This window comes from Fragaria vesca, linkage group LG2 (genome assembly GCF_000184155.1).
Source record: "Fragaria vesca subsp. vesca linkage group LG2, FraVesHawaii_1.0, whole genome shotgun sequence".
In the NCBI taxonomy this organism is placed as follows: domain Eukaryota; kingdom Viridiplantae; phylum Streptophyta; class Magnoliopsida; order Rosales; family Rosaceae; genus Fragaria; species Fragaria vesca.
Genome location: NC_020492.1, coordinates 30924809 through 30939183, shown reverse-complemented (window position 1 = coordinate 30939183; position 14375 = coordinate 30924809). Strand labels below are relative to the sequence as shown.

The 14375-nt window shown below is 35.4% G+C and overlaps 3 protein-coding genes across 3 annotated transcripts; 2 read left to right on the top strand and 1 right to left on the bottom strand.

The window, feature by feature from the left end:
• The first annotated feature begins 86 nt into the window (after positions 1–86).
• Positions 87–3459, top strand: LOC101312408 (signal recognition particle receptor subunit beta-like). The gene is made up of 7 exons (XM_004291711.1): positions 87–163; positions 869–1117; positions 1219–1301; positions 1911–1997; positions 2177–2325; positions 2495–2626; positions 3000–3459. Exons 2-7 carry the CDS (start codon positions 934–936, stop codon positions 3187–3189), a joined length of 825 nt encoding a protein of 274 aa, XP_004291759.1. The 5' UTR covers positions 87–163; positions 869–933; the 3' UTR covers positions 3190–3459.
• A 4361-nt stretch (positions 3460–7820) lies between these two features.
• On the top strand, positions 7821–12679 carry LOC101312117 (THUMP domain-containing protein 1-like). The gene is made up of 7 exons (XM_004291710.1): positions 7821–7965; positions 8039–8158; positions 8690–9178; positions 10746–10885; positions 10984–11104; positions 11865–12005; positions 12355–12679. The coding sequence occupies exons 1-7, from the start codon at positions 7888–7890 to the stop codon at positions 12436–12438; spliced, it is 1173 nt and encodes a 390-aa protein (XP_004291758.1). The 5' UTR covers positions 7821–7887; the 3' UTR covers positions 12439–12679.
• Positions 12680–13272: 593 nt separating this feature from the next.
• LOC101311826 (ubiquitin-conjugating enzyme E2 19-like) lies at positions 13273–14354 on the bottom strand. The gene is made up of 6 exons (XM_004291709.1): positions 14206–14354; positions 14068–14095; positions 13744–13971; positions 13588–13651; positions 13425–13484; positions 13273–13319 (listed from the first exon to the last, which is right to left on the bottom strand). The coding sequence occupies exons 1-6, from the start codon at positions 14313–14315 to the stop codon at positions 13273–13275; spliced, it is 537 nt and encodes a 178-aa protein (XP_004291757.1). The 5' UTR covers positions 14316–14354.
• Positions 14355–14375: the final 21 nt, after the last annotated feature.

Below are 14375 nucleotides of genomic sequence, written 5' to 3'. Positions count from 1 at the left end.
ATATTTCTTTTTGTTATAGTTTCCGTCTTTTTATTTTTATTTTTTAAAAGAAAAGAACAAAAAAACTGCAAGTTATATTTCTGAACGCGGAAAAACATCCAAGTCAGAAAGAGGGACTTGTCTAGTCGCAGCAACAGCGCCTTGCTACTCCATACTCGTTCCTGTATGTCTTCTCTATTTTCCTTAATCTGGGTGATGTTGATTTGTGGGTTTTGTTCAATTTGGGATCTATTTTCTAATTCACACAGCAAAAACCCTTGACAGTTTTAAACCCATAGAAGTGGATCTGTTTGTTTAGAATATAACCTACATTACTCTTGGTATTAGTAATCCGCAAAAAGAGGCCTAAAGAGTTTGGTTGCAGTTTGAGAGCAATTTATTTTCTTTCAGTTTCACATTTCAAATGTTTGTAATGTGCTTTCTTTTGGCTGCCATGGGTTCTTCATTCTTCAGTATTAACTCTTAAGCTTTGTGACTGAGTACCCAAATTACCCAACATCTTATTTTTTCGGACTTGAAGTAGCGTACCAACTAGCATAGAGGTACCTTTTATTACAGAGTTTAATCTTTTTACTGTGATTTCTTAGTAATGTGATGGATTGCTTTTATCAGTTTCTGATTGTATTGAAGCTTAATAAAATCACTTGCACGTATTTGTTTGTTCAGTTTTTTTGTTATAGAGCGTACTTATATGTGTATGCATTGCGCAGATTTGATTTGATTTGACTATTTGAGGAAGATTGCTTTGTTTTGTATATTGTTCATAGTTCATTTTTTCCCGTCATGCTTATTTTTAGTTTATAATACAACCAGACTCTGTTACACTCATGGCTACTTTTTCCATAATTGAGTTCTTGAATTGTCCCAGGGTCTTGGTTTCACTAAAGAGCCCGAGGTTCACCATAATCAAGATCTGTTAAATTCCTAAACAACATGGAAGGATTAGAACAATGGAAGAATCATGCAGAGCAATTGTCATCTCAAGTATTACAGCAATGCAAGGAACAGGCAGAGCAATTGTCATCTCAAGCACATGAATACCTTCAGCAGGTTCCACCTGTTCAGATCTATGTTGCTGTTGCCATGTTGCTATTAACCTCATTGTTCCTCTTATCTGGTATGCATCCTTCTTAATTTTTTTTTTTTTTTTTTACTCATTGGTAAATAAAGTCAAGTACTCAAGTTCAATTCTTACAGTTTCTATCTTTTGTTTTGTAGGTAGGTTGTTTAAATGCCAAAAAGCTAATACCATACTGTTGACTGGGCTTAGTGGGAGTGGGAAGACTGTTCTTTTCTATCAAGTAAGCACTGATATTATTAGGTGGTGTTCTTTATACATTATTGTATGGTCCATGTTTAGTAGACTCACCAGTTTAACTATTTCTCTAATTCCCTTATGCGATGTTTAATCCATGATATGCATGTGCTCTGGTTAGTTTCTTTAAAAAATTAGATTGTTCAACCTGTACTGATGTAGAACGACTTGCAGAAGAGTTTGAGGAGCAGCTGGAAAAATAATACTTAGAATAATAGGAAACTTATACTTGCTTATGACGTTGATTTTTTCCAGCTGCTCCTCGAACTCTTCTGCAAGTTGTTCTACATCATGTACTAATTGGGTGTCATGGGGGGCTCAGTCTCGTCCTGTTTTTCTTTCTGTTGTTGTTATTTACAATATTATGTTTATCCTTTGCTTTTAATGCATCATATATTTGTGTTCGTCAATTCAAAATTTTCTGCCCAATTTGGTATAATGCTTTTTCTTGCTTAAAATAAACATTTTTTTAGTAAAAAGACCAAAAATTTCTAATGACTTTTTGTTAATCGCTTTTTCCGTGTCCTGGTCTCTTAAGCTATGCATTAGCAAGATTGATCTAATTATGTTGACATGATTGGGTGCACTGTTTCAGCTTCGGGATGGCTCCTCTCATCAAGGTACTGTCACATCAATGGAACCAAATGAGGGAACTTTTGTGCTCCATTCTGAAAAATCAAAGGTGATATATCACAGCTTCCTGCATTAATAATGCCAATATCCCTGATCAACTTGATTTATGTATAAGACATTACTGCTATGTCCTCATAAAAATACACTGTAGACTTTATACCATTGTTTTTTGTATTGTGCTTTCTGAACTTAATCATGCTCAACCCTTCTTTTGGCTTTCCCTGACAGAATGGAAAGGTAAAGCCTGTACATCTTGTTGATGTTCCTGGGCATTCTCGCCTTAGACCCAAGCTAGATGAGTTCCTGCCTCAGGCATCTGGGATAGTCTTTGTGGTAGATTCTTTGGAGTTTTTACCGAACTGTCGTTCTGCTTCAGAGTAAAATTTCCTTCCATCTAAGCTATAATAAGATATTAAAAAGTGAATATTTTGCTTGCAATATGCTTTTTCACCAATTTTACCACCCGCTTATTAAGGGTGCCAACCTCATTAGTGTTGCTCCCCAGGAGATGATAAGAGATAACCTTTGCTACTTTAATTGCCACAGGTACCTGTATGATATTTTGACCAAGGCAACTGTAGTGAAGAAGAAAATTCCCGTTCTTATTCTCTGCAATAAGGCGGACAAAGTGACTGCACATAGCAAGGAATTTATTCAAAAACAATTGGAGAAGGAACTGTAAGATATCAAATCTTGTAGTTTTCTATTTTCCTTACAGATTAAAATAATTTTATGAAACTTTTTTTTAAAATGACTTGCTGTGATATTGCTAGTTATGCACTTGCAACTGATCTCTTAATGTCCTCCATATTTAAATTTCAGAACAAATATGCTAGGTCTTTCAAATTTTGGTAACAGCAATGTCTTCCATAAATCTGTTGCTTACACTTCACATCAACTTTTTCTTTTGTTTAGTTGTTTTTTTTTTTTTTTTTTTCAAATATCCTGGCTTTCTCTAGACTGCTGTTTGATTCCAATTCATTCTGCTTATGATTTATATTTATTAATTGTGCGTTATCGCCTGATTTATACATCTCTTAACATATTGCAGTGACAAATTACGAGCATCAAGAAGTGCTATATCAACAGCTGATATTGCAAATGATTTTACTCTTGGGGTAATTGGAGAACCATTTTCATTCCCTCAATGTCAGAACAAAGTTAAAGTAGCTGAAGGTGCTGGTATTGATGGTAACTTGATTGAGGTGGAACAGTTTATCAGGGACCATGTAAAATCTTAGGTGTGTTCTCCGAGTTGTTAAATTTGTGGTGTTTCTTCTCTGAGAGTTGGGTTGATGTTGTCATTTGATCATTGAAAATCCTTAACAAAGGTTCTCAAATCAATTGAACTTCCCAAGGTAAGTGGAGGAAGGAATTTTATGAAATGGAGATGAAGGAAGAGATAGATACTAATCATGGTTATGTTGTAGCTGGTAAGTGAAACATGATACCAAAGAACTAACTGTCTGTGGAGGCTTTTTGCTAGTTTGAAAAATCTTGGAACTGACTATAGCTATATTGAGCATTGCTACTGATTTCTGACATTCATTGAGTACTACTGGCTTTAATTAATTTCTTTGTTTTTCTTTGTTTTGGACTCTAGAAAAGTAAGATACGAGGTAATGAGGATGTGTTGTACAAATTATACAGTATTTCGCCCAGCATAGAAAACATTGACAATGAGCATATTACCATTCGAAATAACGAACCTAAAATATTTCAGATGCTTCATTCCATAAGAGTAGCATAGTTCTAGTTCAGTTGTCAATATTTCATCTTTGCGAGGAGCTGAGATCCTCGTGCCGTGCCAACACTCCAACATGCAGTCATACCAAACCTACGTGAGAACTCTTACGTCCCTCTCTGACTTTTCCTTTGTGTTGCAATGGTGACCTCTCTACCTTGTTCAATTTTCTCTATGGGCACGTTTACTTGTAATAGAATTGGAAAGTGATGGAATGATTGTTATTCATGTGTTTACTTATACATAATGGAATCTGAATGGGTGTAGGTCTCACCACTTAACCAGGAATTGATTCCTTAATAACCCGGAATTGTAATACTAAAGAGGGAGGTGGGTTTAGGAATGATACCATTAAGAATCAACTTTTATACTTAAAGTACCCTCTATTAATTGGAAAATGCTAGAGACACCAAAAATTCATACAAAAACTCTATACCAAATGATGTGGCACATGTCATATCATCATTTTAAACCTAATATTTTCCACCATGTATTTTTATTAACCTATTTGATTTTGAATAGAATTCTAAAACAAAACTCACAAAATTTATTTGCATATATTAATTATTAATTTAGTGTCCTCTTAAGAAGGAATACCCAACTTCTCAAGTAGACTATTTTAGGGACTAAAGATCGAACATAGTTTTTCCAAAGACAAGAAAACGAACAAAATCATCAAGGGAGAAAGGCACCAGAAAGTCTTTGAATGGTTGTTCAAGTTAAGGAAGACCATCTTTTGGGTTGAATCGTTAATGATATTGTTTAAGAGAACATCTAGAGAAACAGGAGCAGGAAAATTTTTGATAATCTCATACTCGTTCAAGCGGTTGAAGTTGTCATCTTGTGGTTCAAAACAATTACTATCTAAACATCCTAAAATATGTGTACTCTGATCTTTAATCATGCAAGTTGGCTTGATGTTCTATTTCTGCATTTTCTGGACATCTTCATCCATTTCCATTCGATCAAATCTTCTTAGTCAAAGAAAGGAAAGCATATGCGTATCGATTGAGTGTGTACATGTAGTGAACCTTGGGAAAATATGAGTATCAAACATAGTTGCAAGCTATAACCATGCCTTGCTAAACTGAACTTGTGAATTACTCCAGCTATATCATTTGTTGCTAATCTCTTCTTAACACGTGACGGCAAATCTCTTTCGATTTTATAATACCATCTTTTGCTTGGAGTACTAAGATCATGATTATGTCCAAGCACAATGAAGAACACTACCCATTTTCCATATGCGAGTAAATTTGCATTGAGTTTGGCCTTGCAATCTGATTTTGTAACTGGTTGAAATTTAAATGAATGTCTTGACTTGCTATTAGGCTTGCCAAAACGTGAACATGTGAATGTTATGTACTTCAATTCCCCATCATCTCCTCTGCTTGACGTTCTTTACAAGCTTCAAAGCCCATTCCTTTTCCATATGATTTATAATATTTCTCCAACTCATCAATTGAATCAAAGACTAGTCCAATCTCTGGCTCCTTTACCCTTTCTTTCACATTTTCACTCTCAATTGTATAAATATTTTCTTCTACATGACTATTAATTTGCACTTATCACTTCATTCCCACAGTCTATATCTTCTTCCTCATATGCAACATCCATCTCATTCTCAACGTTTTCTTCCATTGAAATATCTATTTCTTGTAGGAGAAATTTTAAATACACACCCTTAATCTCTTAATACACACCCCTATTATTTTATGTTTCTATTGAGATTTTATAGGTAAGCTAAATGACCAAAACATACATCTATTATTAAAAAAAAAAATCACGCTAGAAGTATTCTTTTCAACGTCTTCTACCCTAAAATAGTCGAAAGCACGTCTTCTCCCATAACCCAAATTCTTCTTCACAATTCATTTGGTTGGTTTTTTTTTTTTTTGTATCCGTATCAGCTTTAGTTTGATTTTACAGATCATATTGTGAAGTACTATATCTTTATCAGCTTTAGTTTGATCTTGTAGATCATATTGTCAAGTACTGCAGTTTTATCATGACATGTTTTATCGAATAATTAGCTATTTATGTTAAATAGCTACTGTACTTCTACACTTGTACTAGTTTGTGAATTTTGAAAACTTGTATTGGTGATTTGGAGTTGGGATATAATAATAAACATTTGATTATAAATTGAACGATGATAACCACAAATTTCTAGCAAAAATTAGACGAAATAATATGTAAAAAGAGGTACCAAATAGTAAATATATATTAATTATATTAAATAACGGAATATTTCATAAATTCAGGGCATTTTAGGCAGTTTGGGATGTGTATTAAGTATAATACTGAAATGAAAAACTTGATAGGTGGTGTATTAAGTAAGGGGTGTGTATTAAGATATTACGGATGTGTATTTAAAATTTCTCTTCTTGTAGTCTTAAAAAAAAAAAAAAAAAAAAAAACCAAAGAAAGACAAATGCGGCTGCGTATTCTTGGATGTGTTTGATGATTAGACTTCTAGCTCTAGGTTAATCCCATCACGTATTTCATTCACATAAGGAAACTAATTATTATTATTATTATTAGATTTTTAGGATTACTTATTAATTAAGAAAACCAAATATACTGAAATTTTTCAATTGAGTGTGATGACATGTATATGCCATGTAGGTTGCCATGTAATTTAGTATTAAATTTTGGTATAAATTTTTGGTGCACGTAGCAGAACTCCTATTAATTTTAATATGCTAATAATTAATAATGTGAAAGATTTTTAATTTTTTTTAGATACTAATACTAGTGATCAATTTTTTTATTATTCTTTTTTAGATACTACTAATATCTTATTTGCGGAAGTTGTTTAATTTTATGTGTGGAAGAATGATAAGTATGATGTCTTAATTTTGTTGTCCAACCCTTGCATCTTGCTGTTTGATATACAACTCAAAATGCTAGTACTATGAGTCTATGACCAAATGATTTTGATAAATCATGGTAGAAAGAGACGAGATTGCAATATACACAAGCACACACGTAGCCTCTATATTCTCTATATTAAATTATTATTATGTAACCACATGATTATAATCAATACAATGAATCAAAATAGTCACTCTTGGCTTGTTGATTATACATAACTTTTCAATTAAGACAATCAAAATGACAAAGAAAACTAGATTAACATGTAGGAAAAATTATGCAAGAGTGAATGTGTAGCTACCTTTTTTCAGTGGTATTTTAGTAATCAAAATTGTAATTAGTTACATTCCTAGTCTAATTCCATGTGGTAAGTAAACAACTCAAATGGAATTGAACTCTCCACATACTATTCTATTCCGTCTTCTGTTCCTTCTTTCTTTCATTCCTGATGAAATTCATTCCAAGTAAGTAAATGTGCCCTATATGTCTTTCATTTCCCTCGCATCCAAACAACCATCCCACCCCACCATGTTTGTCGATGAGGCCGACTGTTAGCTCGCGGCAAGCAATGCCACTCTTAATCTAAGGCGAGGTCGTCCAATTGATGATGATGATTTTAGAAGGTTGTTTTGTGTTTCAGTGCTCCTGAATGACCACATGACAGTCTAACGTGGTTCTCCATTCCATTTAAATTTTGACATGTGGATTTTCATGATGAAAAACTATTTTAGCGATTTTATCAGAGACAATTTTAGGTTTCTTGTTGATTTTTTAAATCCTAAACCCTTAACTTATACCCTAACCATATACCTTATACTCTAACCCCTAAATCTTATATCCTAAACCCTAGACCAAACTTATAAAAGACCTATGACAGTCATTTCATAAAATATAGAAAATTTTAGTTTATATTTTAATTGTAATAAATTCACGTGTTAAAATTTAATTAGCAATAAAAGATCACGTCATGACTTCTGTGTGGTCTTTCAAGAACATTTAAAAAATTCTCATTCATGACATGTTTTTATCAAAATATATAATTGTAAAACGATATACACGGAGAGTATTTAGTGTTCGACACATCAGACAAGCCAAGCCTAGTCTAACAATGCACGTCTGTATCGATTTTTTTGGTGTAACGTAGCAATGTATGAGAGATCATTAGAAAATGGTAATAAGAATGAAAATCGGAGTATATCCTTGGGGCTTGGACCGACCCGACCCGACCCGTTGTGAAACACACAGTTGTGTGTGAGGCCACTAGCAAGCAAGTAATAAGTCCCAGTAGCGCCAGTCGCCGCCGTGTTAGAGAAAGCAAATGGCGACCGACAGTAAATCCAAGTCGTCCTCAGCACCAAAGTCCAAGAAGGGCAAGACTCGTTATCTTCCTCACAACGTACGTCACTACTTGTCTCTCCGTGTTTGGGTTTGTAATCTTGCTGAATGGTGTGTGTATGTCTCTGTATCAGAGGGCAGTGAAGAAGAAAGGGGCGTATCCGTTACACCCGGGGGTGCAAGGCTTCTTCATCACTTGCGATGGTGGCAGGGAGCGCCAAGCCTCTCATGAAGCTCTCAACGTTATCGACTCGGTATCTCCTTTCCTCTCTCTCTCTCTCTCTCTCTTGGCTTGCGCTTGTTTATCAGAGTCCAATAGACACAGTTTTCTCTGGTTTATTATGAAATTCAATCTCGACATTGGTTCTGTTATCTATAGTAGGCCATCCAAATGGATACTAACACATACCCATCATGCTATTGCTCAAGATCATTTATGACATCCTTGTGTACTCATGGACTATGATACGGACAACATAATTGTAGCTTAAGCTGAAATTGGTTCTTGATGAGACCCAGTGATGACCTGCAAAAGCATATAGGTTGGCCATATGTTTACATTTCTTTGAAATCTTGCGCAATTATTAGGAAACCTTCATCTTTTTCTTTTTTTTTGTCCTTTATTGTTCAGATCTTCAATAAATCAAATTACTGTGAAGGTCAAGATTCGCTGTCATGGAATATGGACTATGATTTTTCTCTTCAATGTCTTGTTCCTAGGTTTTTTTAAATAGGAATTTTCTTGGGAATCTGATCTGTTGGATTGTTTTGGTTTGCCTTTGCAGTTCTTTGAAGAGCTTCTACATGGGAAGGATTCAGCGATAAATCTTTCTGAGGCACCCAGTAAACCTATCAATAAAAAAATTAAGTTCACGTACTCTGATTCTTCTAGTAGTGATGATGACGACGATGATGATAAGAAAGAGGAGGGGGAAACTGAGGAACCTGTTGAGGATAAAGGGATGGTCAATGAAGATATAAAATCTGATACTTGTGAAGGTGATGATGGTAGTCATGATAATCAAGTAAGTGAGACATCAGATCTTGAGAAAAAAGACAGTGCTCCCTGTGAAAATAAACCAGAGGAAGATACTAAAGTCGACATAGAGGGTAGTATAAGTAAAGAGATTTCTGCTAAAGAAGTTGAAGAGCCACCAGCAAAGAAACAATGTCTGGGAACAGATTCATCAAAAAGGATCCCGGATAAAGTAGAGGAGAAGTCCATTGATCGATTAATTGAAGATGAGCTCCAAGAACTTAAAGATAAGAACAAGGTGAGCTTCAAATCCCGTGCCATATATCGCTAGATTGTTCGTGCTTGTGATTCTTTCCCTTTCTTTTTATCTAATATGGGTCCCAAGATAGTTTTTTCCTGAAAAGAAATCTAGCTTATGATCATCCTGTAAGAGTGTTGTCTTGCATCAGATATTTTTTTCTTCTCAAATCTAGCTGATGATCATTTTGATATTTTCCATACTTTTCTTTTCTCTGCATTAGCTTGCATAAAATAAAATAAAAGATTTTCAGATGCGTATCTGTCAGGAGTTTCCATTACTATTTAGCTGGCCCTGCATCTGACTGTTTTCTGCTAGTGCATTTGTCGTAACACTATTCTCTTGTTTTATTGTATAGTAACTACATATATAAGTAATAGTTTTACCTCCATTAATTTCATCCTGTTGTAATAGTTTTACCAGAACCTGCTAACCAACCCGGTTTAAGAATAGTTACAGCATGTGCACTAGCAGATATAAGTAATACTTTTACCTCCATCAGTCTCACTCAATCCTGTAATAGTTTTACAGAACCTGTTAATCAATCCCGTTTAAGAATGCATATCGGATATTAGTTGAGAGTTGCTTCAAATTATGATGGATGAATATCTTAGCAGTCTCTTTATCTGTATCAACAACAGAGGGAGGGTATCGTTGTGTAAATATTTATCATCAAATGATGTGCAGAGATGATATTGCCCCTTGCTCTTATTATCAGCTACATTCTCAAAACTTCCTCAGCACCTAAGGCTCATGTCCACACCATTCTTGGTCAAGAAATTTGGGACCTGGATTTTCAATTCAGAATTCAAGGGTTTGTGGTTTGGGTGCAAACGATTGATTACAATCATTTACGAGGATTCTTGCATTCATTATTGCATTTCTTCTTACTTAAGTATACAGTGTCATGGTTATTGTATGGACTGCACCATTAGGACTAAGGAATGACAAACCATCATGATTTCTATAGCAAAGTTGAGTAAAAAGCATCAAAAAGAGGTTTGGATAGTCCATAATCACCAAATACCACTTAGCATCAACTTGGAACAAAGATGGATCTGAGAGAAGCAAAAGGATGGAGCTTGCCGGTTACCAGAGGTACAAGGTGGGGACTGCTCTCTGGTCTGGGGAAGATTTGGATAGAGGCAGCACTGTTATCTCATCTTTGTGTTTCTCTACTTTGAAATCTTTTCTAAATCATTTGTATAATGGTTGGGGTAGTTTGGAAAACTAAATTAATAAATGAGAAACTGAACTGCAAATTGATATTGAAACTACATAGTCAATTTCGTGAACAAGGCTTTCTGCTAGAAATCATACTTGTCCCTATCTCCATTGTGCAACCATCAGCAGATTATTTGTTCATGGGTTTGTTTTGGTTAGTTGCAGATTTATATATATTTGGTGTCATAGTTCTTTCTTTCCATATATGTGAGTATCTGGGTGAGATGAACTTCTAATTCCCCCTGTCATTGGTTTCATCTAAAAGTTTCATATAATTAAAAGTTAAGGGGTTTATATCATTTTATGGGATTTTCTTCTCATGTTGATATTGGATTATTTTCAGAGGCGCTTTATCAACCTTGAGCCAGGTTGTAATGGTGTTGTCTTCGTTCAAATGCGGAAGAGAGACGGAGATCCTGGCCCCAAAGATATTGTACAGCATATGATGACATCTGCTGCTGCAACAAGGAAACACATGTCGAGGTTGATATGTTGCTTGTTAGGTTAACCTACAAATAATACATAAAACTCATCTCAAATTGGTTGGTACAAGCTAATTTTCATGCTGCTTTCATATATAGGTTTATCTTAAGGGTATTACCTGTCGAAGTATCGTGCTATGCATCAGAAGAGGAGATTTCCAAATCAATTAAACCTCTTCTTGCACAATATTTTCCCTTGGAAACTGATAGTCCTCGGAAGGTAAGACTATATTTCATCATTTATCTCTTTCTTCATGATAATTTGGTTGTCGAGACTGCTAATCTCTCGTTAAGACACATGAACTTACATAGTTTTTTAAATTTTAATTTATCAGTTACTGCTGGAAACTTTGTCTCCACTTATTTGATTTAGCCAGAGTTAGATCATCGTATTATGTGCCTGCACTAGGCAGTGAGACCTTCTCTCTTGTGAATGATGGTTTTTTTTTTTTCTTGCACTTTTACAAATCTTTGATTTTATTCTGTTTTGTTAAAACTGGAATAATATGATATGAAGATAAAACCAGATGATTCTGGGCATTATTGAGTGATAAATACAAGTATCTGGATTTTGGAGGGAGAAAAAAGTAAGAGAAATAAGAGAATGTGAAGCGGCAATAACTGAATCTTTTGTGGGAATTGGTTGATTTTGGGGATCTCTATGCCATCAGTTTCTTCATAATTCAGAATTAGTTTGTTACATGGTACTCTGTCGTTTCTTTATGAAAAGAACCAATCTGTGAGTTAGCTGTTGTGTATTTTGTTGTTTCATTGTTTGCTGCTATGCTATTCTGTGATGTGTACCAAGCAGAGTGATGTACTCAAAAGTACGTCTGCTGTCACCCCACCCAAAAAACAAATACCACAAAACAAAATGATTGGTTCATAGTGTTGTTTGACTTGGTTTGCTTCAAGCATAACTAGAATATTTCTGTTTGATATCCTGAGATGGTTTCTGATTTTACTTGATCTTCTGACAGTTTGCAGTACTCTATGGAGCACGGGCAAATACTGGTATTGACAGGATGAAAATCATAGATGCAGTGGCAAAGTCCGTGCCTCAACCTCACAAAGTTGACCTTAGCAACCCTGATTTGAATATTGTAGTTGAAATTTGCAAGGTACATGATCTTTTCCTGCAAGTCTTGTTTTATCATTAGGTTTATTGTTGTTTATTTTACTTGCTGAGGTGGTAACATGAAGTACATGACACAGTATTTTTGAGTTTTACTTTAGAGTGATCTATACGTTTCATTTTATCATTTTACTTTTATTTATTACTATTTGTCTTTTTTCCCAAACTGTGCAATTTCAAGTTTTTATTTCATAGCCTATTGCTTTCTTGCAAGTAGTGGGTGCTACATAGTCCATGGACCTAGAATTATCTATATTTATCAACACGAAAGAAGCATTACGTTTAAGCTTCTTGATGTTACATAGTCTAAATTCGCATTTTGCTTTGATTGGCAGACTATTTGCTTGATTGGTGTTGTTGAAAATTATAAGCAGTTGGCCAAGTACAACCTGAGGCAGCTCACATCACCGAAGCCATAGGAATTTGATCTTTTACTTGAGCTGGGTTTGGACCCTTATATGTAATGCATCATTCTGGTAGTTATATCACATAAATTATCTGCATTCAGAATATGAGAACCGAGAACTCAGAAAATTTGCTTGGCATTGTTGAAGTTAATTAAGTTCCTCTTTTGTTTTTGGCTGAATTATGGTTGTATTCAGTTTGTATGACATTGTGGATTCCTCTTTTCTCACAATAACACAGTTTTAGAAGCGTGAATCTCTTTGTGATATTGTTGGGTTGGGAAATATGCATCATGATGCTGGTTTTTTTCTTCTTGATATTGACGCAAAAACAGAAAAAGCTTCAAGGGTCTTGATAGAGCCAGTAGTGTTGAATTGAGCTAAAATTTAGCAGGTCACATTTGCCTTAAGAGGTCACAATGCCCTTTATGAACTTCTGAAACTGAAGAGACGCCTGCTATCATGCAGGTCATGGAGTCGAACTAAAATTTGGTAATCGTAATATGTTTGTGAAGGAATGCTACATGTTTACTGACACTAGCTGACTTGTTCTTTGTGCAAACGCTAGTATCAATTTATTCGACACTTCTGGTTGTTGGCCTTTTTTTTGTTCTCAGTGACCTTTTTGTTGGCTTTATGCTGACCCAAGTTTTCATATTACTGTTCTTCAACTAAGTAGATTATGTAGAATGAATCAAGGGAAAGAGAGAGAGAACTTCAACTTTGAATCAATGTCTACACCTCTGAATAACAAGGTCCTTAAAATTTCTCATTTGTAAAGAGAAAACAACACGAATGGAACACACAACCGAATCATTAATCCTACACTGAAGACTCCTTGCATCTCAATTAAGCGTTTGGAGCCTTGTACAATTTCTCCACCATCTTCCTATATTCTGCAAGAGACAGAAAGAAACACAGCATAATTTAGACACTGTTTATCATGCAAAACTATCTGAAAACCAAAACAATTGAACAAGTAAAGGAGATCCAAGATTTACCTTCTTGATTGCTCCAAAGTTGCGCTGCATGGGGGTTCAAAGGTGAGCTTGTGTTTGGTTCTGTAATTCACATATACAAGACCCAAATTTCAGAAGACAATAGCTTCATAGTATTCACAGCAGCATACACAAAGAAAACCAGTTGATATAAAACTCAATTTACCTCCGAGAAGACTCTGGATCGATAAGAGGATGGTTCTGACATCATAAGCCGAAGACCATTTATCCTGCAATTGGTTTCAAAGGCACACATCAAATCAAATTATCACGGAAACAAAACACCATAGTAGATATTAGCACTAGTACAAGTTCAAAGTACCTGAAGAATGTCCAAGCAAATATGGCCGCGAACATCGACATTGGGATGAAAGCAGAAAGTCTCGAACTTGACCTTGGGAGGCTTAAAGGGATAGTCATTGGGGAAAGAGAGCAACAATCTGTATTGAGTCCCTTCGAAAACCGTGTCTTTGCTTCCATTGATGGTCCCTTTCCAGCAGAATATGTTGTCTTCCTCAGGAAACGCAGATATCCCCGAATCTCCACCCATCTATAAATTCAATTTCAATCAGTCAAATCACCAAAAACCCTAAAACTGAAAAACCCCCGAACGGAAAACAAAGAACAAGTCGCAGTGATTACTCACCATTAGAGCCATCAACTCGGATTGAAGCCTGTTGCAAACACATAAATCAAGATCAGAAACCTTGGAAAACCATGGATTATAAATCTGGGGCGAGAAAGCTAAACCCTAGGATATTGAATATGAGGAATTTCGATTCACCTTTTGAGAACGGATTGGGAATCGGCGGTTTTCGCCGGCGCCTGAGATTTCTTGGACGCGCCGGTGCCAGTGGCGCCTGGGATGTTGTCCTGGTGGTTCACAGACGCCATTGAAGAGAGAGAGAGAGAGAGAGAGAGAGAGAGAGAGAGAGAGAGAGAGGAGGGAGGGGA